Source organism: Botryllus schlosseri, chromosome 5 (genome assembly GCF_051294905.1).
Source record: "Botryllus schlosseri isolate E-star chromosome 5, Bs_hap1, whole genome shotgun sequence".
NCBI lineage: Eukaryota > Metazoa > Chordata > Ascidiacea > Stolidobranchia > Styelidae > Botryllus > Botryllus schlosseri.
Window position 1 is genome coordinate 643,113 of NC_137240.1, and position 23,521 is coordinate 666,633.

The following is a 23,521-nucleotide window of genomic DNA, read 5'->3' on the forward strand; positions in this document are numbered from 1 at the left end:
GGTAAGCCTATGTTATACGTTGTTCATATATTGTGATAATGAGCACAAGTCAAATTCAAGGTGACAGAGCCAACGGAAAAGAAATTTCATTTAGTTTCAATGAAGGTGTAGTAGTTGGGTTACCATATTTTGGGATCCGAAAAGGCGGACACTTAACAATTTACAACTCCGACTCGATTCCCGAATGATATAATAATAATACTGCTGTGGTGTTGACTAAAAATTGTTATTTTTACGTTGCTACTCCCGAAAGACCCGCATGAACATCCGCATTGCAGATTTCGTATCATTTATGGCGTATTCTAGTTGTGCCTGTCCTAATGATGCCTGTTTGTCAAAGATATAAAGTAGGAAGAATTACTAAAAAATAAGTACATTTTCTATTTCCAGAAAAAGACGGACAAATCCTCTTGAAGGAGGACATATGGTAACCCTAGTTGGTAGGTTAGTGAGAATCGGAATCAACAAAATCCAATTCCAACACTAATCAGAAGAAATGCAAGGATAAATTCATGATCGTTTGTGCAAGAGTAGTTTCGTGGTTTTGTAATATACCAAATTAACCAACAAATAGATGAAAATACACACGAGCTGAGCCTAAAAACAAAAATTTAACCCACGCTGCTGCACATATAGTCAGTCGATGAAAGGATGGGCGCAGCGTTGGGGCAACCACTGGAGATTCACCAGGTATGTACGTTATTGTACAAGCATGTGCTGACACACCGGACGCATAAATGAAAGAAATAGTATCCGACGCAGTTCCAGATGGCACTGTCAAGCAGAGCATTGGACTGAAGTTAGCAATACCTACCGCAGGTCAGTAATCTATGAATGAACCCATCTCCCATTTTTCAAGTTTTATAAATCGAGCACACCTCTTGGGGTGTAAACTGGGGACAAGCGGTGTATTTTTCTCATTTACACACGATTAAGGTTGGAAATCATCATCATCATTGGTTTATTAGCAATTTTATCAGTTCAATACACCACAAAAAATGCGATACAATGAAAAGACAGGAAGATGTCGAAGCGACAAGGAGTAGTCTATGGAATCTGACACCCACCTTGGCCTAGGCGATGTAAAGAGGAGGCATGCACACTGAATGAAAGTAAAGAAGATAGCATAGAAAAAGAATGCGACAAGAAATAGGGCGGCATGTCATGGGAAGAGAGATCGATGGGTCAGTCGTGGTCCGGTAATCTTGAGGATGGACTGTATTTATTTAGTAGTAATTGCTTGTATTTCGACTTGAATGTGGACATGCTCGTCGACTGTCGGATGGCCGGCGGGATACTGTTCCACACATCAGGTCCGGCATATTTGATGGAGCGATGATCTTTTCGGTCGATCATATGATATTTGGACGACGTGGACGCGGCGCGTGTGTTGTACTTGTGCGCTTTTGATTCAGAGGTAAAGAAGTCATTGAAATATTCGGGGCAACGACCGCAGTGAAACTGATACATAAACTTGGCGATTTCTAGTTTCCGCATATCTTCTATGTTTAGGACGCCAAATCTCTTCAGCAGCGACTTATTGGATGGGCAGCCAGGCCCCTTTGGAGCCCTAGCTATGATTCGGAGTACTTTATGCTGTAGTTTCTGCAGTGGCTTGAGTGCAGTTTTACTGGCAGCCCCCCAACAGAGGATGCCATAATGTAACTTCGATTGGATTAAGGATTTAAAGAGTATCAGAAGAACCCATGCTGGCATGAAGCGCCCAAGGCTGTAGAACAGGCCGCACTTCGGTGATAATTTAGTTTCTAGGGACTGAATATGACTCTTCCAGGACATGTTCGAGTCCAGTAAAACTTCGAGATATTTGGCATTATCTGTGTTGGAAACGGGCTGACCAGCGATATTAACGGTTAGTTTTTTTTTTTAATTTACTGTCAGCAATTGCGATTTCGAGGCGTTTATGCAAAGGTTGTTCTGGGCCGTCCACTCATGGACTTTGAGCATTTGGTCACCAGTCAGGGCATCCAGCTCTGCCGTCGAAGATGCGGAAGAGAGGAGGTGAGTATCATCAGCGAACAGTGTGGTGTTCAATGAGGTTTCAAAAATGTCGTTGACATATAAGGTGAAAAGGACCGGTCCAAGTACTGAGCCCTGGGGCACACCACAGGTCACCGGGTGAGGAGAGGACAAGGTGTCTGAGATCGCAACCATTTGTTGGCGTCCAGTGAGGTAACTTTTCATGAGCTCAAGTTGTGGGCCCCGAAGTCCGTAACGCGCCAATTTCGAGATGAGAATTTTATGATCTACGCAGTCAAACGCTTTTTTTAGGTCGAGAAAAATGCTACATCCCACATTTCGCTTCTCTGAGATATCATAGTACTGTTCGGCCACTGTTAGGAGGGCATGAGCGGTTTGGTGTTTGTTTCGGAAGCCAAATTGTTGAGGGGAAATGACAGACATTTTGGCGAGGAATGAGGACAGGCGGGAGAGGAGCAACTTTTCGAATACAATCCCGATGCATGGGAGAACGGATATCGGACGGCAGTTGGTGACATTAGTTCTATCCCCAGCTTTGTGTACAGCGACTACTCTGGCTTTTTTTAGATAGCTTGGGTAGACTCCATTTTCTATCATGAAGTTGAAAAAATAGGCCATATATTGACCGATATGCAGGCTTATCATTTTTAAAAACCATGATGGGATTTGGTCATAGCCACATAAAAACCTTCGGGCTCTATCTTTCACACCCTGCCTTCATGGTGGAAGTGACTCTAACCCACCTATTCTTATGGGAAATATCCAAGGTTCTGTTACGTTTATTTATTTCGCGAGATGTCGCTCTTCTCAGTTTCTTTTGTAAAACTTCATCTCCGAGCAGCACAGGAAGTGAATGACGCCACCATCCCACCCCCACCAGATTCCCTTCCAGCCTGTTTTGTTGAAGTTTCCGTTGAGATTGCTGTAGGCGCACTTCTCATGATACCACCAGCCTGATTCGTATTCAGAAGCGCAATTCGATGACCAACCATCGTGATCCGCGTCGTTCGTTGAGAATTGGGAATTGTTGTGATATGCGAGACCATCGTCGGACGCATTCCCGGAGAATCCGGATACGTGCAGAGTGTAGTTCTCGGAGCCGGGGCCGACGCGAAAGGAACTGGAAAGGTCAACAATTGCAAACCGCGAGCTCACTGAACATTGTTGCACTATAGAATGTAAACGTGGAATGGCAGCGACCGATTTTGCAGCTTCGTTCCGCTTCGCTGAAGCTTTACTCAGACTTATTTTACGGCAGCTACTGTAGGATTTCTTGCAATCCAAAAGTTGTCTTCCAGAGCAAAGAATTTACTGAATCTGGTCTTGATCGAAAGCTACTGTCGCACTGATTCCGAAAATGTAAATAAAAATATGATCAGGCACTGAACCGCTTAGAATTCGCCCTTCAAGTCTGAATTATCGGCATTGTCCGAACAATCGAAGAGCCGCAATGGGTCATTGTTATGGTCATTGTTGCGGTCATCCGATTGTTCTGAACAATGCAGATTTTAGATGTTGAGGGTGGTTTTTCATCTCAGTACGGTGCTTCACCATATTTCGATTGATATTTTCGAAATCAGTGCGACAGTAGCTTTCGATCAAGACCGGATTCAGTAAATTCTGAGCTCTGGAAGACAACTTTTGGATTGCCAGAAATTCTACAGTAGCTGCCGTAAAATAAGTCTGAGTAAAGCTTCAGCGAAGCGGAACGAAGCTGCAATATCGGTCGCTGCCATTCCACGTTTACATTCTAAACTTGCGCCACAGTCACACTCTCGCAGCGCAGCCTATTATTCCAGGACTGCATGATGGCGTCGCAATGGAAAACGCTGTGTCGCGTCGACCAATTAGACTAGATTTGCCTAAAATGAGACTGTCGTTTTTGCAAGGCGAGAGAGAAATTGAGGGAAGAAAGTTGAGAATGTCAGCAACTGCCACAGCTGAAATGCAGCTGAACAATCGCAGAATGCGTACGAAATTAGCGAAATATAATTCGGCGCATAATTTCAATATTTTCTAGGGGTCCTAGACCCATATTCGCCCTATCATACGGAAAAACGACTATGTTGAACTAATAAATTAGCAAATGATAGAGGCCATATTTGACATAAATTGTGAGGATTTTGTTTACCTGTACTTAGCCCACAAATGATCTTTTTTACCTTTCGACATCATGTTGATTTCCAACGACATGTCATCTTCCTTTGTTAATTGATGCAATGACTCGAGTCCTGGAGACAATCGTTGTGAAATGATAAAACGCGTTCGTTTGGAATCCATTACTTTTCAAGGCAAAAATGCCATATACCGCTACACGAACTAGAATATTCTAGTCATCTCACAATAAAGTTATTTATTACTCGGATAATGACCGAGTTACGATTGACAAAATCCTACAACTTGAAGGAGTCAAATTCAAAACTATCCCACCTAGCCACAAATCTCCATCACAATCCCCAAATCCGTACACGTAATCATCCCAACCTCGGAAGAAATCCACGTTTCCGTATTTTCTTCGCTGGAAAACCTGAAACGGAATTTAGCGAGACGCGGTGGCCAGCCGAAAAATTGTTTCAAATTTACCAAGGTAGCATCAATTTATTAGGGTTGAGAATATGCGTCAATACAGACGATACAGGGATCAGACAAGCTTCCCCGAGTCGACGAACTTACGCGTGATTAGGGTTAGTTCGGATATCAATAATTTTCACTATCCGGATAACGGATATTTGTAATTTATCTAACTGGTTAACCGGATAACAACTGTTAAGCGAGATCATCGATTTCATGAGGTCAGCGTGAAAAACGGATCGCAAAATCATTACACCGTGTTCTTGTAGAGTACCTATACCTACACGTGCAGTACGAGCGAATACGAGAAAAACCTCGCAAATTTAATGTTCACTGCTTCTGCAACACCTTCCTTATAAAGCACAATGCGTCAATTGTGGCATCCTGTAGCCGGGACCGGAATTTTGTAACAAACCCGGAATTTTGTAACAAAGAGACCTCATGCATTGAATGCTCTTTCAGCTTCCACAGAAGTGGGCTGAATAGTAAGCAGCGCTTCGTAGAGAGTCTAAAGGTTGGCAGGTCGTTTCCCGGAAACTTTAACGACTTTACATTCCTTTTGAACATTCTTATGTTTAGGTTTGGAGTATTAGAAGGACGAGTAGCTGAAACTGGAATTGATGCCGACGTGATACCTCGCTCTAATTCACGTGATCAGGCACGCAGCCAGCCGAAAATTTAGGGAGGTTTGAAATAAAATGAGGGGGTTTCGATCTTTTTCGAATTAATTATCAGCGGAAATCAATTACGCTTGCACGCACGCACATGTTTGCGAACATTCGATGTCATTCAGTTTCGCGGTGTCACTCTCAGAATCACTAATTAGAATACACTTAACGGCATATCGTCACCAAGACATTCAGAAATAGGAGCCAAGCAGCCAACGCATGCTAGGTCCGAGACGCGATGGTTAGGCCAGCGATGATAGCGTAGGCCTATTGCATATGCGATTGTGTAGGTCAGCGACAATATCGTGAGCACCAAGCCAATGCAGATGCGATTGTGCAGGCCAGCGATGGAATAGTGTGCAGACTGCACAGGGCCTATTGAAGATGCGATTCTTCAATCCAGCGGAACTATAGGCTTGTTGAAGACGCGATAAATCAGGCCAGACACGATAGCCGAACGTGCAATCAATGACCTAATGCAACGATCATCTCAGCAGGAGATCGCGTTGCGTTACATTGTGCGATGTGCACAGACGCATCTCGCTAATTGGCAACACGCTTCTCGCTAATCGGCCGCGCAAAACACTGAATACGACTTATTGAAGCTTACTAAAAAGTGTAAAACGCATAGCAACGATTCTTTTTTATCCGGTTAACCGGCAGAATTATATCCGGATATCAGATAGTAAAAATACCTGCGGTTAACCGTTATCCGGATAATCCAACCATACGCGTGATACAATTTGTTGGGACGTTTAAGCGTTTTGTATGAGGTGGTCGCCATCTCGTAAATGTAGTGCTGTTGTTTTTGTTGACTCGACTTGACTCAAGTCATTTTCATAATTACGGAAAATGAATCGACTCGACTTGATCCCTAAATATCAAGGATCATCTTCTCCGAGTCCGCGTTCGAGGTTATGGTGCAAAATTTTTTTGTCGCTTCGACAAGATTTGAACTTCAGTTCATCATAAACCGAGCTTCATATCTGAAAGATTCCAAATTCTACTCACAGTCCATTTCTTGTGTGCAGCACATCGTTTGTAATTGGAAAACTTCATCTCCGAGTAGCGCAGGAGGTGTGGCGAGTGGAGAACATTATCAAAAACATTCCCCCACCACCAAATTCCCTTCCAACCTGTTTTGTTGAAGTTTCCATTCAGATTGCTCTCGGCGCAGTTGCTATAGCCATACCACCAGCCTCCTTCGTAGAGAGAAGCGCAATTATCTGACAAACGACAATCGTGATCCACGTCTTTCGTTGAGAATTGTCGATTGTTGTGATATACGAGAGCATTGTGTGTTGCATTTCCGGAGTATCCGGATACGTGAAGTGTGTAGTTCTCGGATTCGGGTCCGATGATGAAGTTGCTGGAAATGAGAATTGTATGAAGTCAGTGGTCAGTGGTTCGGAGTTTTTTCAAACAGTCATGCACGACAAGTATTTTGTTGGTCTGCATGCTCACTCAAGCAGCTTCCACTTCTTTCCAGGAAGAACTACTGACTTTTCACGTCCTGCGCTCTCCGATATGTCATCAGTCATGACTTTGGTGATGTACACAATGATAAATTTTGACCCAATAAGTTCGACGGGAAAAAATTCTTTTGCCAAAACGCTCTAATTTTGACTTAGTCGTGACGTGAGATCAATTAATAAATGCATTCGAATAAAGATTACCTGTATCTGGCCCATAATTGTTCTCTTTCATCTTTCAACATCATGTTGATTTCCAACGACATGTCTCCTCCCTTTGTTGCTTGATGCAATTCCTCGAGTCCTGGAGACAAAACGTAAGAATGACATGAACCACTTCACGACATAGAATATTTGAATCGAGTCGCGCTTTTTCGTGACTCAAGTCATTTTCTCCATTACGGAAAATAACCCGACTTGAGAGAGTCTTTATTTCCATCCAACCAAAATACATAACAAACAGACAGCAATAATGGTGGTACTGAAACTATGCATGCACAGTATTCGGTATCAGATAGGAATGATCGATACGACTTTGGAGGTCAGTTAGTCTGATCGCACCCGCATCAAACAAGGAACACTTGTCTGTAACAAATGTTAGTTAAAAAAGGAAATTAGAAAAAGAAAACTTAAAAGATGGTACCAAATCAATGAAGCAATGTCTGGGCGAGGTATACGGCCGTAAACCAAACTTTACGCTAATTGGTCGAGAGACAATGGCCATGGATACGACGCAGCAACGGAGGACGCTGCATTTACCTAAGCCTAGTTGGCACTACGATGTATTCCTACAGCCGTCTAGACTGTATAAAAACGACAAGATTACAGTTAAATGTTTATTTCGTCATCAATATTAAAATTAGGAAAGAAAATTAAAAATTTAGTAACGTATACTAAAATATAATGCCGAAATACTGCTGAGTATATAAATGCAGTGCTACCAATGGCAATGAACTGGGGAAGAACAGATTTTTCCATTCATTTCCTTCCAACGCAAAGGTCAGGAAGGCTTGGGAATGCAGAGTAAGGAGGCAGGATTTCAATCCTACTTCCACAAGCTTCATTTGCTCCTCATCGCCGACCTCACTGCAGTTGCAGTCACTTAAAAAGCCCAGAAATCACAGTGAGCCAAGATACAAGTCGGCAGCTAACGACACGATGAATCGCGAGCCGATGCGTGAGAGAGTGGAAAGAATGTCAAAGACAAGAATAAATGCATTGATCAGTTCAAATACTGTCATGTCGTGGAGCACAAAGCCTTAAACAGACTAAAAGCACCACTGTTGTGTACAATAATAATAATAATAATTTGCTCCCACCACTTTTGCAAGGAAGATTCTGCTGCTAGTGCATTATAGATACACCAATACAGTCACGTCTAAAGAGAGGTGCGATTCCCAGTCGCAATCTCCGTGGTGAAGCAGAAGATATGCGCATTGCAAAGAGGCGGACCCTGAACTCCATGCCGTGTCAACTGTCTTCCTCCAATGTTGCGGATGCTGCACATGCAAATCTTACATTGTTATCGGGTGATCATGATTTAGAATCGCCATCGTGTAGTCTTGAAATGGAATCTTCAAATCCATCACCTGAATCTTAGGGTTAGAAGCCAACGAAGTCAGTCATATGCAGATTAGCTACCTAAGCCCAGAGGACATCAGAACAGAGAGGATGTGCAGAATGGGGTAAATACATAGGGCTCTTCGACTCACAAGTAGCAATTTTGGTAGGGTTTTGGAGTGCTTTGAGGGGAACAAGACAGCAGGTAGCCTACTCCATATGCAACATCTCTTTTCAAATCACTTCAAGGACAGTACAGTATGAACAGGTATTTAATATCGTGGGGGTTATTGCACGAAGAAAGGGCCATTCAAGACTACTAAGCATCACTCATGTGAATGTAGCAAAGATCGGTCTTGTTCTTTTTCCATATGGATATCTGGGTGCTTCACATGATAGAGTGATTCTAGCTGAGCAGACCTCATCCGCACTGGTGTGCTTGAGGTATCGTAACAGCACATGCGATGAGCTCATGAAATTTGAACTTGGGCAGAAATCACAGAAAATTAGTTTATATTCGACTGCTGCTAGATAATTACAAGTAAATCACTCTTATTGGCATCAAATTCAGGCCCAAATGTATGTCACAAATAGTCCTGCCTTCTTATACTCTGCATTCCCAAGCCTTCCTGTCCTTTACGTTGGAAGAAAATGAATGGAAAGATCTGTTCTTCCCCAGTTCATTGTCATTGGTGGCACTGCATTCACTGCAGTATTTCGGCATTATATTTCAGTATATGTTATTAAATATTTTATTTCCTTTCCTAATTTTATTATGGATAAAGAAATAAACATTTGACTGTAATCTTGTCGTTTTTATACAGTCTACACGGCTATAGGAATACATCGTAGTGCCGACTATAGGTTTAGGTAAATGCAGCGTCCTCCGTTGCTGCGTCGTATCCATGGCCATTGTCTCTCGACCAATCAGCGTAAAGTTTGGTTTACGGCCGTATAGGGCAACAGTGTTAGTATGACATCAAGAGCTAATCAAGATTACCTGACCACGACCTGACCATATTTTGAGAAAATGACTCGAATCATTGCAACCCTGTGTCTTGGTGGACATTTTTGCACCGAAAAGCTGATGCCTAATAGTCCCGCAACCCGCTGGCAGCACACACGAATACAGTTAAATTAAATTATGTACAAAATGCGCATTTTTATATTTTGATTTGTTGAGAAGCGGGCACATAACAATAAAAAAACTATCCAAACCATATTTCACGCAAAGAAAAATTTCAAGTTGAATACATATGCTCAAAAATACTAAACTTTGTACTAATTTAGGAAAAATTTCGTACAATTTGGCTATGCCAGTGAGTCGCAGTCGGTAAATTGAAAATGTCTGGCGTTGGAGTTGGTGGAAAAATTTACCGACTCCACAGCCCTGGTGGGAGTAAGTAGATATTTCCCTTTGACGAGGATCTTGTGTATTGAGAGAGTGCATTTTTAGCAGGTATGAAAAAGTCATCAAACATAATGGTGACGCCGCGATATTTTGCCGAGTAACATTTGGATATTTTTTTCGACTTGCGTCAATTTGTGCATTAAGTCATCTGCACATGACTCGACCGAGTCATATATGACTCGAAACTTGGACGGTCAAGACAGGCATTTTATTGCAGCTTCGACGAATAGAAAGTTATAAAAGTATTGGTAATTCGTCAGTGTGGCACTTGAAGGAGACCAGAAATGTTAATATAGAGGAAAATCGCTATATTATGAATGCAAGACATTCCATATCACCCAAGCAGAGCTGTAAGAAAAGGGATGAAAATTACTTGACCACAAAACTGAACTGACTCAACTCGAGCCAAAATTAAAAGTAATATTAACTTGTGACGCGGCACCTTGGATTGACTTGGTTACAATTTTGCCAGAATTGCGCCCGACTTTATTACTCAGATAATGACCGATTTACGATTGACAAAATTCTACAACTTGAAGGAACCAAATCCAATTGTAACAACATTCCTACCGAGCCACAAATCCCCATCACAATCCCCGAATCCTATTTTGTAATCATTCCAACCTCGGTAGAAATCCACGTTGCCGTATTTTCGCCGCTGGAAAACCTGAACGTTGGTTGATGAAATATCACGAATTGTCAAGTCTGCAAGATTCCAAATCCTACTCACGGCCCATCTCCTGTGTGCAACGCATCGTTCGCGTTTATAAATCTTCATCTCCGAGTAGCGCAGGGTGTGAATGATGACGTCACTACTCCGCCGCCACCAAAATCCCTTCTTGCCTGTTTTGTTGAAGTTCCCGTTCAGATTGCTGTTGGCGCATCTCCGGTACCACCAGCCTCCTTCGAAGTAAGAAGCGCAATTCCATGACGAATCATCATGATCCGATTCATACGTTGAGAATTGTCGATTGTTGTGATATACGAGAGCATCGCCGGTCGCGTTCCCGGAGTATCCGGATACGTGAAGAGTGAAGTTATCGGATTCGGGTCCGATGCGGAAGTGCCTGGCAAATTTGCTTGCAAATTTGCTCTGCTTATTCTATAATATATTTTGTTATCCTTCCTTTATTTTCTTATATACATTATCCTAACAAAACAACCACTCCACGGCAATTCAATATACTATGATCAATCCGGATCACGATATTCGGTCGTTGCTCTATTTGTATAGTTTATGGATTAGATTATTGAATTGGACCATGTTATTATATTGCATATAGTTTAAGTGCTCAAATCTCCACGTTCACTCTGATACATGGATAATATATTGGTATTCTTGTATTTATTTCAAACTATATACTATACCCCAACTCAAACCCTAACTCGTGAATTTATAATATTATTTCAGTTACTATTACTATGCCCTAACCCAAACCCTAACTCATAGGTATATGACTTTTTGTATTTTCAATTACATGAGCCATAATTACCTAGCATACCGAACATGCATATATTACGTCACAATATGAACTGGACTTGTCGCTAGCGACTGCTATAGGCTAAACAAAAACACTTTGATAATTCGAACTGCATAGGAATATATTCAGGTCACGAATTGCCAGGTGCTTCGGTTTTCTTCCGCTGTAACACCATCGAATGGATAAGGTTCGTATCAGCTATACTCCATGATGGTTCACACTTTCATCACTTTCGTTTTTTTTGTCTGTGCGTAATTACCTATACTTTAATTTGCGCTCTTTACTCCTGTACTATCTTATGATTTTATTCTCATCTTCGTAATATAGTATTAAGAAATGACTCCAAAACAAAAAAAAGTCGCAACTACTCCTTCGGGTCGTAAGCATTACCGGTATTTGCTACAGAAAAGGAGAAGCTAATACGCCCTACCTACATCTTTACCACCCCTGACGACGTGAGATGCTATGGTAGAGTTGCTTTGGACTGAGTCATATTCATGGCTACTATATTATTACCCTCTGCTTATTCTATAATATATTTTGTTAAATCTTATTTTCTTATTATGACTTTACCTTTATTTATACTTTATCTTCCCATAAGAACTCTTTATCCTACATACTCCCAGATTTTATGTTACATGGCTCATTGACGTTTGTTTTATCAATAATCTGTAGAATGAGACTTGGATACGCACCAATTTTGAGATTTTCCAAATCATGGACAACTCTAATAACCACCCAAGTTATGATGTGACATCCAATGATCGATGCATTCGAATAAAGCTTACCGGTATTTCGCCACCAAATGGTCTTCTTTATCTTTCGAGATCATGTTGATTTCCAATGACATGTCATCTCCCTTTGTCAACTCATGCAATTCCTCAAGTCCTGGAGACAAAACGCAACAATGCCATAAACCGCTTCACGACATAAAATATTTTAGAATATTGGAATCGAGTTGCGTTTTGTGGATTAAAGTCATTTTCTCAGTTACGGAGAATAACCCGACTTGAGAGAGTCTTTATTTTCATCCAAACGAAATGATCACAAATTGCGGAAGCTGATCTTGTGATTTTGTATTCTCTGCTAATTTATCTCGAGGCCAGCATAGCGGTAAAAATAAAAAACTTCGCCTGCAAGGGCGCAGTCAAGGGCTTCCGCGAATGGATCCATCAAATTCCTTGTCGACATTTAAAGAGAATGCATTATAAGTCAATTATTTTATGTTGTGCTTGTCAGGTCTCAATAGCAATTGAATGTAATTGAAATTGTAATTGAGCAAAATTTTTGTCAAATTACAATTACAATTACACAAAATAAAAATGCTTCAATTACAATTACATTACAATTACATTGAAAAATGTAATTAATTACATTGAAAAATGTAATTAATTACATTCAATTACAATTACAAATTACAATTGATCCAACTCTGTCACGGAGACACATGCGCAATTGTGCAATTACCGCTACCAGTTAACTGCTCTGCAATGTATGTATCGAACATTATATTGCGCGGTGTTCACAAAACATCATTTTCAACTCTGGATGGCCAGTCATGGCGTCACAAACGCATCCAGCACGACTAGTTTGTCGTGAGATAACGCTTTTGCGAAATTTTGAGCGTTACTGGTATCGGTTCACAATACGTTTTACATTGCAGTTATAGGCGATTGTCTTGCGTACCGGCGTGGTTGTGTGTCTTGTGTAGTCAGCAAATAGCTGCTCTGTGATGACAAAAGTGTTGGGTAGTGGACAACAGGACCGTGACTGCCGCACCCCAAACAAGTTCGAAGGGGCCCAAATGATTTCGTGAATTAATATAAATTATAGAGTAATTTTTTGGAAATTTATGTCACCTATTCAATTTTTTTTTGCGCCGGGCGCGCGATTTAATATTGCCTTATATTTTGATTATTAGGTAGGCTACTCATCCCCTACGAAAATACGTAGAATTTACAGAAGTGGAGACTTCGGCGTCAGCCATTACCGCGCCACGACGCACCAATACATATGAAGTTATAGGCCATGTAACATGCGACTCCGAGAAGTGTGCCATAACGATCGGCAGCGAGAAGACCTTGCCCGAGAAGGAATGCCCTTGTGGTGACCGAAAACTTCGGTATCTATACAATATACATATATGTTTAAATGCAGTGGCGGCTCGTGACAATATCGTGTGGTGGGGCAAGGGGTGTACGCGATTTTAATTGTCTAAATGACGTCACAATAGTGTATTGCGACGTGAAAATGTGACTTCGTGATGGCCACACACAATTTGAATGGGGTATAGACATTAGACATGGTTAACAATGATTACGCATTTCAAATTATTCGAGAGAAAATATGAAGTACAGTATAGTTCATACCTGCACATTTTAACGTTTGTATCAGTAGGCCTATTGCGCGCGGCGTGATTTCATAGTTGAAAAATGTTCAACGACGAGTTCATTGAAATCTGGAATACCCAGAATGAGAGCGTAAGAATCGTGAGCACATCTAACGCATCGAGCCTAATCACTGCAGCAAAGTTGATAAAAAGCGATTTTTCAACTATGGGAATTTTTCAAGTTCACTAGTGGTTACTACTACGGAAAAAGATGTATTGGAATATAAACAAGTCAACTCGAGTTGAGCAATGTCGACCATCGGGTAATATCGAGACACCGTTTGCAGTAGCCCGCATGATTCAGATCACGTTACCCAATTTCGGTCGCACTAGAGACACTGTCCCCTTGTACCAGCAGTGTAAAAGTGTATAACAAGGCGTCCTTATCCTCGCTTATACGTCAGCCTTTCATTTTTTTATCGAAGTACGTTGGGAAAAGGGTAAGAGTGCGCTTTCCTTCCGTGTACGGTTAGATCAATGGATAATTTCCAGGCTGATAATGGCCGAGTCTTGCGTAAAAACACCGAATTTAGCGTAAAATATACTGAGGAATAGACTGATCAAGCGATCAGCTGTTAGCCGTCATCGAAAACGAACTATAGCTAACGCGCTTGACATAGGGATGTCAGCAAATGGCTTGAAGGCCACAATTTCACGGTAAAATTGACATTGGAGAATATAAAATAAAGTAAAGATTTGAATGCAAACCGCGAATCTTAGTAACCTCTTTTATGAGATCATCATCTCTTCACCTATCTCAGTATGAAACACAGTTAAAATTAGCACAGACCAACACAGGCTTTTGCGTGAAATCCGCAATGCGGTAATTAGTATTAGCCCATGTGTCAGATCAGCACCCATCTCTACTATACTTGACCTCGATGACGAAATTAGTGCCCAAATCATTGAGTGTCAACCTCGGGACTTGGCACAACGTTCGATACTGAAATCAAGACATACCGTTCAAAAGCTCAAGACCGATCTAGGTATGGAGCATCGTTAAAATCGATAGAGACCAATACCGGTTTTGCGTAAAATCTGTTTGTGATAAATGGCGAGTCAGCTCTCACTCGACTTAGGAGACGAAATTACCACCCACATAGTTCCGTGATAAACTTAAAACTTGGTACGGCGTTCGATACTAACACTATGAATAACTATGCCAAATGTCATGACCGATCTGGGTATGAAACATCGTCAAAATCAATGGAGACCAATGCCCGCTTTCAAGTAAAATCTGTTTGCGATACATGACGGATTAGCACACTGTCAACGTTGGAAACGAAATTACTACCCTACACTTTAATTAACAACCCTGAAACTTGGAGCGGTGTTAAATACTACCTTCACGACATAACATACCAAGTTTCAACAATTTTCAATGTGCGAAACATCGCAAAAATCGTCCAATACCAGCTAAGGTCGACTCAACGCGTGTGCCGGTAACCGAGTTGAGATATAGATACGATTGTTACATCACACCTTAAGGGCAACCAGGCAAGTTGCCCTACTTGCTCGGTAATTTTATGAATAGGAGAGAGTAAATCACCGTTTCTTTATTGTGCGCGGATTTCAGAGAATAGACAGTAAAAGCTTGTTATGAGCGCTACCGGGGCAAGCCCCGGCTAGGCATTCACAAAGCGAAAACACAGAAGAGAATTCGATTTTCGCAGAGACTGCGCTAGCTATGGGCATTTACAAGCGAAAGCACAAGAAGAATGCGGGTTTCGCTGTGATATCGGTATATATTGTTTGCTGTGCGTCTATAAATGGTAAATGATTGTTATTGAACAGAATTTTAGGTGGGGCAATGCCCCAGTTGCCCTATAGGACGAGCCGCCACTGTTTAAATGTCCATAGTCGGCTAAATGGCTGGCGTCAAATGTTCCTGTCCTGGCGATCTGAACCCCACAGGACAAATGCCATCCCGCAGGGAAAAATTATTTGCCAGTAAAGCAATACCAATTTGAAATCGTGTGTGCCTTTTAGTTTAGGCGATTTCCATATCTTTTGACATAGCAGATATAGGAGGTCACGAAATAGCATCATGTAACGAAGTCAATATATCAACGGGTCTGCCCGAATATGTTTTTTCATATTTAGGGGTCCTACCCATTCCAACACACCTCAGCTCTACCGGTAAATTTGATTACGTGAGCAGAAAGGGGATGAAAAATCGATAGCAAAATATATGCAATTCCCGATCATATTGACCGATTCAAACATGAAATATATAAATTTTTCGCGCGTTTACGGTCCTGGTGGGGAATGAAGGCTCGGAATAAATCTGAAGTGGGGAATGAAGACAAAAAGGTTGGGAACCACTGCGTTATACATTCATACCACACGGAAAGACTATTCCTGAGTTTCTGGAGGGTGAGCGGCGGGCGGGCCACTTCTAATTACTTACTCGGTTAAAGCATGCTGTTTTTTCATTACACACAAAAATTTGTTGCCACTCAAAAGATTGCTAACTCGTACCACAACTAATTAAAAGAGAAATTTGGTCTTTGGATTCAATATTTATATTTATGTAGGGGGCGCAATATTTATTGCCTCTGCTCCCTGCATTTGTACCGCGGGACTCAAATTGCAAGGACTGGGTCATCCGGCGCGATCTTCGGCCAAGGTTCTAACACCGGCGATCTTTCTGGGATCGCACTTCGTGTTGTCTGAACATATCTGCCTTGGTGTCTTGGTGGCCTTTTTGGTGCCGAAAAGCTGATGCCTAATAGTCCCGCAACCACTGGCAGCACACACGAATACAGTTAGATTAAATTATGTACAAAAATGCGCATTTTTATTTAGGCCTATTTTTATATTTTGATTTGTCGAGAAGCGGGCACATAACAATAAAAAAACTACTGAAACTATATATCGCGCAAAGCTCGAAGAAAAGTGTCAAGTTGAATACATATGCTCAAAAATACTGAACTTTATACTAATTTACGAAAAATTTTGAACAATTTTGGGGCTGGGGACATGGCCCCTTTCGTCCCCTCCTGGCTACGCCAGTGAGTCGGAGTCGGTAAATTGAAAATGACTGGAGTTGGAGTCGTTGGTAAAATTTACCGACTCCAAAGCCATACTGGTGGGAGTGAGTAGATATTCCCCTTTGAAGATCTTGTGTAATGAGAGTGTACATTTTTAGCAGGCATGAAGAAGTCTTCAACCATAATGGTGACGCCGAGATATTTTGCCGAATCACATTTGAATATCTTTTTCGACTTGGGTCAATTTGCGTATTGACTTATCGACTTGTACTCGAATCAATGCGCATGACTCGACCAAGTCATATATATAACTCGAGACTTGGACGGCCAAGATAGGCATTTTTTTGTAGCTTCGACGAATAGAGAGTTACCAAAGTACTGGTATTTTGTCAGTGCGGTAGGCCTACTTGAAAAAAGGCTAGAAATATTAATTTGGAGGAAAATCGCTATATTATATATCATATGTTTGAATTTGGAATCGTTATTTTCACCTTAACACCAGACGAAGGAGCGGAGCTCCGAAAGCTCGTGTGATAAATAAAATTATTACATTGCAAGTGGACGCTGAATAAGGTGTGAAAGCAACGAAGATCTTTATATTATAAATGCGAGAAATTCCATATGACCCAAGCAGAGTTGTAAAAGGGCTGAAAATTACTTGACCTCGAAACTGAACATTGAAGACAATGACTCAGACTTGACTCGGTGGTGAACTGATAATGAGTTGACTCAACTCGAGTCAAAATATTAAAAGTAATATTAACTTGTGACGCGGCACCTTGGATTGACTTGGTTACAATTTTGCCAGAATTGCGCCCGACTTTATTACTCAGATAATGACCGATTTACGATTGACAAAATTCTTAAACTTGAAGTCATCAAATCCCAACATTCCTACCGAGCCAGAAATCTTCATCACAATCCCCGAATCCTTTCTTGTAATCATTCCAACCTCGGTTGAAATCCACGTTGCCGGATTTTCGCCGCTGGAAAACCTGAAACGGAATTCGACAGTTGCTGAAATCTCACGAATTTTCGAGTCTGAAATATTCCAAATTCTACTCACAGTCCATTTCTCGTGTGAACATGTTTTGCGTTTGTAAAACTTCATCTCAGAGTAGCGCAGGTTGTGAAGGATGAAGCCATCGTCCACCCCCCACCAAATTCTCTTCTTGCCTGTTTTGTTGAAGTTTCCGTTCAGATTGCTTTGGGCGCATCTCCGGTACCACCAGCCTCCTTCGAAGTAAGAAGCGCAATTCCATGACGAATCATCGTGATCTGCGTCTTTCGTTGAGAATTGTTGATTGTTGTGATATGAGAGACCGTCGGTTGCATTCCCGGTGAATACGGAAACGTGCAGAGTGTAGTTCTCGGATTCGGGTCCGATGCGGAAGTTCCTGGAGATGTCAACATTTGCAAATCAAATTAGGCCTTGCAAACCACAAGCTCATTGGTCATTGTTGCATCACAGTCACACTCTCGCAGCTCCTACTGAACTGCAGCCTATTATTCTAGACGGCATTGTTGCGTCACCATGGCAAACTTTGTTACAATGCAAAATACATATGATGTCAGTTCCAATTATTTGTAATTTTGGTGATTTAAGTTGTGAGAAATTTGTGGCCAACTCTCTAATATTTTGTTATTTTTGACTATTTTTGACAATTAAGAAAACAACACCCTAGTCATAGCGCGAGATCAATGAATTGATGCATGCGAATACAGCTTACCTGTATTTAGCCACCAAAAGGTCTTTTCCACCTTTCTTCTTCATGTTGATTTCCAACGACATGTCATCTGCCTTCGTGAATTGATGCAATTCCTCGAGCCCTGGACACCAAACGCAAAAATGCCACAGTGTTCGATACAGTAGAGAGAGAGAGAGAGAGTCTTTATTTTTCATCAAACCAAAATACATAACACTCGGCAGTGGTGGTGGTACAGAAAATATGCATGCACAGTATTCGGTATTAGATAGGAATGATCGATAAGACTGTGAGGGTCATCTAGTCTGATCACACCAGCATCAAACAGGTACACTTGACTCTAAACAGTCTGGATGTAAAAAAAGTTACAGTAGTTAAAAAAAATAAAATAGAAGAAAAATTAAACGATGGTAGCAAATGATCAATGAAGCAATGTCTGGGCGAGGTAGGGCAACAGTGTTAGTGTAACGATAAGAGGTGATCAAGTAGGGCTTTTTTGAATCTATCATAAGGCAATTCACGGATATGTGGTGGTAATGCATTCCAAATGATAGGTCCCGAGTAGTCGATAGATCTCTTAGTTAGGTTGCTATTGGGTGGGGGTAAGTAGATATTTCCCTTTGACGAGGATCTCGTGTAATGGGAATGGACATTTTTAGCAGGTATGAAAAAGTCATCAAACACAGGAGGCAGACTATTGGAAAAATATTTGTGAACAACTTTTGATACTTCGAAGCGATATAGCTCATCAACTCGCAAAATTCGATGCTTACGGTAGAAAGGCGATAAATTGGTACGTAAAGGTACAGATGAGATCAGCCGTATCGCACGGTTTTGCAGGGTTCGAATTCTGCACAGAAATGTTTTGCATGCACTTCCCCATACTACGATTCCATATTGCAGGTGAGAGTGGAAAAGAGAAAAATATATGGTTCGTAGTATTGATCTGGAAACCAAAGATTGCAGACGGGTCATTATTCCCACACACCGAGCTAGTTTTGATATTGTGCATTCAATATGCTGCTTCCAAGACATTTTAGCATCAACAGTGACACCGAGATATTTTGTTGAGTAACATTTTGGTGACTAAATCGTCAGATTGTCTAAGAAAACGATGCACACCAAATTTGACTTAATTCCAACCAGTGAAGGCTGTGCAATCTTGAATTGAAATTTTTAATTTATTAGTAAAAATTGAAAAAAAAATTTTTCAAATTTTTCTGTCAACCCCATGAAATTGTTGAGCTGTCTTCAAAGACGATGCAAAAGAAATTTAAGTCAATTCCGACCAGTAGAAGCTGAGTTATTCGAGTTTTTCGTTGATAATTTTCGGATTATCCGCTTCTACTAGTTGGATCAAGTGAGATTTGGAAAAACAATTTTATTTTTGAACAACCCTAATGACTCGACCAAGTCATATATCACTCGAAACTTGGACGGCCATGACAGGCATTTTATTGTAGCTTCAACAAATAGAGAGTTATCAAAGTACTGGTATTACGTAAGTGTGGTACTTGAAAAAAGGCTAGGAATGTTAATATAGAGAAAAATCGCTATATTATAAATGCGAGACATTCCATATCACCCATAAGCAGAGTTGTAAAAGGGCTGAAAATTACTTGACATCGAATTGAACATTGAACACAATGACTCAGACTTGACTCGGTGGTGAACTGAAAATGAGTTGACTCAACTCGAGTCAAACTATAAAAGTAACATCAACTTGTGACGCGGCACCTTGGATTGACTTGGTTACAAATCGCACAGAATCGCGCCCGACTTTATTACTCAGATCATGCCCGATTTACGATTGACAAAATTCTTAAACTTGAAGTCATCAAATCCCAACATTCCTACCGAGCCAGAAATCTTCATCACAATCCCCGAATCCTTTCTTGTAATCATTCCAACCTCGGTTGAAATCCACGTTTCCGGATTTTCGTCGCTGGAAAACCTGAAACGGAATTCAGCAGTTGTTGAAATCTCACGAATTTTCGAGTCTGAAATATTCCAAATTCTACTCACAGTCCATTTCTCGTGTGAACATGTTTTGCGTTTGTAAAACTTCATCTCAGAGTAGCGCAGGTTGTGAATGATGGCGTCACCGTCCCACCCCCACCAAATTCCCTTCTTGCCTGTTTTGTTGAAGTTTCCGTTCAGATTGCTGTTGGCGCATCTCCGGTACCACCAGCCTCCTTCGCGTCCAGAAGCACAATTCCATGACGAATCATCATGATCCGATTCATACGTTGAGAATTGTCGATTGTTGTGATATACGAGAGCATCTCCGATTGCATTCCCGGAGAATCCGGACACGTGAAGAGTGTAGTTCTCGGATTCGGGTCCGATACGGAAGTTCCTGGAACATTTGCAAATCAAATTAGGCCTTGCAAACCGCAAGCTTATAGATCATTGTTGCATCACAGTCACACTCTTGCAGGTCCTACTGGGCTGCAGCCTATTATTCCAGACGACATTGTTGTGTCACAATGGAAAACTTTGTTACAATGCAAAATACCTTTGATGTCAGTCTCAACCAATTTTCTCTCTAATTTTTGACGAGTCTGCGCACTCTCACCAACTCACTGCGCAGACCCTTGGACAACAGACTAAAAAAAAAAAAAGACATCACTTCGGATTTTTTGTGCGCAACTTAGAGGGAACATTGGTCCTCCGTGATGTCACTCTCAACTATTTGTAATTATGGTGATTTAAACTGCGAGAAATTTGTGGCTAACTCGTGTAATATTTTGTTATTTGTGACTTTTTTTGACAATTAAAAAAAACACCCTAGTCATGGCGCGAGATCGTTGAATTGATGCATTCGAATACAGCTTACCTGTATTTAGCCACCAAATGTTCTTTTCCACCTTTCCGCTTCATGTTGATTTCCAACGACATGTCATCTCCCTTTGTCAGTTGATGCAATTCCTCGAGCCCTGGAGACAAAACGCAAAAATGCCATAAAACGCTTCACGACATAAAATATTATAGAATATTGGAATCAAGTTGCGTTTTGTGGATTCAAGTCGTTTTCTCAATTATGGAGACTCTTTATTTTCATCCAACCGAAATGAATTGCGGAAGCTGATCTTGTGATTTTGTATTCTCTGCTCATTTATCTCGCTGTGATCATTGTTGTTTATATTTATTAGATTTTGTCACTGGGACTCGATACCCGATGTTACCGTTGGGGGTTGACTAAAAAAAAGGTCAACTTTCCGGCTCAGCTCCCGAGATACCCGTCGGAGCGTTACTTCAGTGCTGATTTACGGTATCTCAGTCGAATTTGGCCGTCAATTTGACCAAAATTCTCAAAAAAGAGGACATTTGGGCGACCGCCGAGGACACTTTATTATGAGTAATATTAAGAGACCTTTGGAAGCACTTTCTTTCATAATAAAGAAGTTGGAGTCGGTGTCAGGAGCATTATCACAAACTCCGACCTCGACTCCAGTCAGTCTAGAGATATTATACAATCTCTGTAGTTTTACGATCATGACAATCCGATGTTCCCCATGGCTCCAATAAATGTTTCCCATGTACGCACCGGAATTTATAAACGTCAAAATGAAATGTTTTTTGCCTTGGGAGAGATGGATGTTAGGGGTGGGATATTAGGTAGGGTTATCATACGTTCTCTTTCATGAGGATAATGAAATGTAATTGGTAAGGCGTCAGCGATAAGGATGATACCGATAAGGTGTGTAAAATTAAAATAAATGCAAAAGGAAAGAACCTCCTGATAACTACGAATTACAACATTTTGGTTTGCATTTACATTTTCACTTGCTCGGAAACTGTTAGATTGCATTTGATGAACATTAGGGTGCGAAAATTTCTGGCCCCAGGAAATTCGGCCAAGATTGGAGGTAACATCTCTACAAATGCGTGATCAAGTTTGATCAAGTCTCGGTACTGGTCAAAGATTTAAAAAAACTCTGACCGTGGTGTAGGAAATGGTTCAGCACAAGTTTCAGACGAGTTTATTTGCTGCTACTATAGTACCGTATGTCCGAATACTTCATAGTTTGTTATTGTTGCCATTGGTACAATGCGAATTTCATGGTTTGTGATTTTGATTGTTGCGCCATACTTTGCCTTTTTGGTTTTGCTTTTAAATCTGTTTAAATCCCTTTAGTGTGCCGATAACTCTTGAAAAGAGGCACCCGAAAAGTCTTCGAGTTAATAAATATTATTCTACAATGGATATTGTATTGAAAGCTATAATCACACATCCACGGGATGGGGGGGGGGGGGGGTCGTTGTTATTAATTAATCTGTCACATGTTCCATGTTGTTATTTCCTGACCTCAAGGCTGCTATATCATTGAAAGATATTGGAATCGCACCAATGTACCAGACTAAACAAAAAGGAAGATCCTCTTTGTACATCGCGGGGTGCGGTATTTTATCAGATTGCCATTCAGTGCCGACAATTGAGCCGCGTATCTGAGCAACTGACTATTCCACATACATATTAACGGCGCCGAAATTCCTACTTCTATACATTCAACGCGGCAAGCGCGAAGAAAAATTTCAAGTTTAGTTATTGTAACAAAAAATACTTATACCATATACGTTATACATTCATACCACACTGTAAGACTATCCCTGAGTTTCTGGAGGGTGAGCGTCGGGCGGGCCACTTCTAATTACTTACTCGGTTAAAGCATGCTGTTTTTTCATTACACACAAAAATTTGTCACCACTCATAAGATTGCTCACTCGTACCACAACTAATTAAAAGAGAAATTTTGTCTTTGGATTCTCTATTTATATTTATGAAGGGGGCGCAATATTTATGCTCCCTGCATTTGTGCCGCGGGACTCAAATTGCAAGGACTGGGTCATCCCGCATGATCTTCGGCCAAGGTTCTAACACCGGCGATCTTTCTAGGATCGCACTTTGTGTTGGCTGAACATATCTGCCTTGGTGTCTTGGTGGTCTTTTTGGCGCTGAAAAGCTGATGCCTAATAGTCCCGCAATCACTGGCAGCACACACGAATACAGTTAGATTAAATTATTTGCTAAATTATTTACATCATGCATATTTTTATTTAGGCCTATTTTTATATTTTGATTTGTTGAGAGGCGGGCACATAACAATAAAAAAACTACTGAAACTATATATATCGCACGAAGCATGGAAAAAAACTTCAAGTTGAATACATATGCTAAAAAATACTAAACTTTACACTAATTTACGAAAAATTTGGGGGGGCATGGCCCCTTTCGCCCCCTGGTTACGCCAGTGACCCGCAGTCGGTA

At 41.1% G+C, this 23,521-nt stretch overlaps 1 protein-coding gene across 1 annotated transcript in view; it reads right to left on the bottom strand.

Moving 5' to 3' along the window:
- Nucleotides 1-2,805: 2,805 nt before the first annotated feature.
- The window catches only part of LOC145439960 (uncharacterized), a 48,801-nt gene continuing 28,085 nt past the window's right edge, over nt 2,806-23,521 (bottom strand). Inside the window, exons 6-16 of the mRNA XM_080317629.1 lie at nt 21,089-21,188; nt 20,275-20,608; nt 20,107-20,203; nt 18,274-18,373; nt 17,610-17,940; nt 17,442-17,538; nt 6,914-7,013; nt 6,249-6,606; nt 4,429-4,525; nt 4,130-4,229; nt 2,806-3,118 (exon numbers count right to left, since the gene is read on the bottom strand). Of these exons, the coding sequence (XP_080173755.1) occupies nt 2,806-3,118; nt 4,130-4,229; nt 4,429-4,525; nt 6,249-6,606; nt 6,914-7,013; nt 17,442-17,538; nt 17,610-17,940; nt 18,274-18,373; nt 20,107-20,203; nt 20,275-20,608; nt 21,089-21,188 (2,027 nt within the window). The remainder of the gene's footprint in view (nt 3,119-4,129; nt 4,230-4,428; nt 4,526-6,248; nt 6,607-6,913; nt 7,014-17,441; nt 17,539-17,609; nt 17,941-18,273; nt 18,374-20,106; nt 20,204-20,274; nt 20,609-21,088; nt 21,189-23,521) is intronic.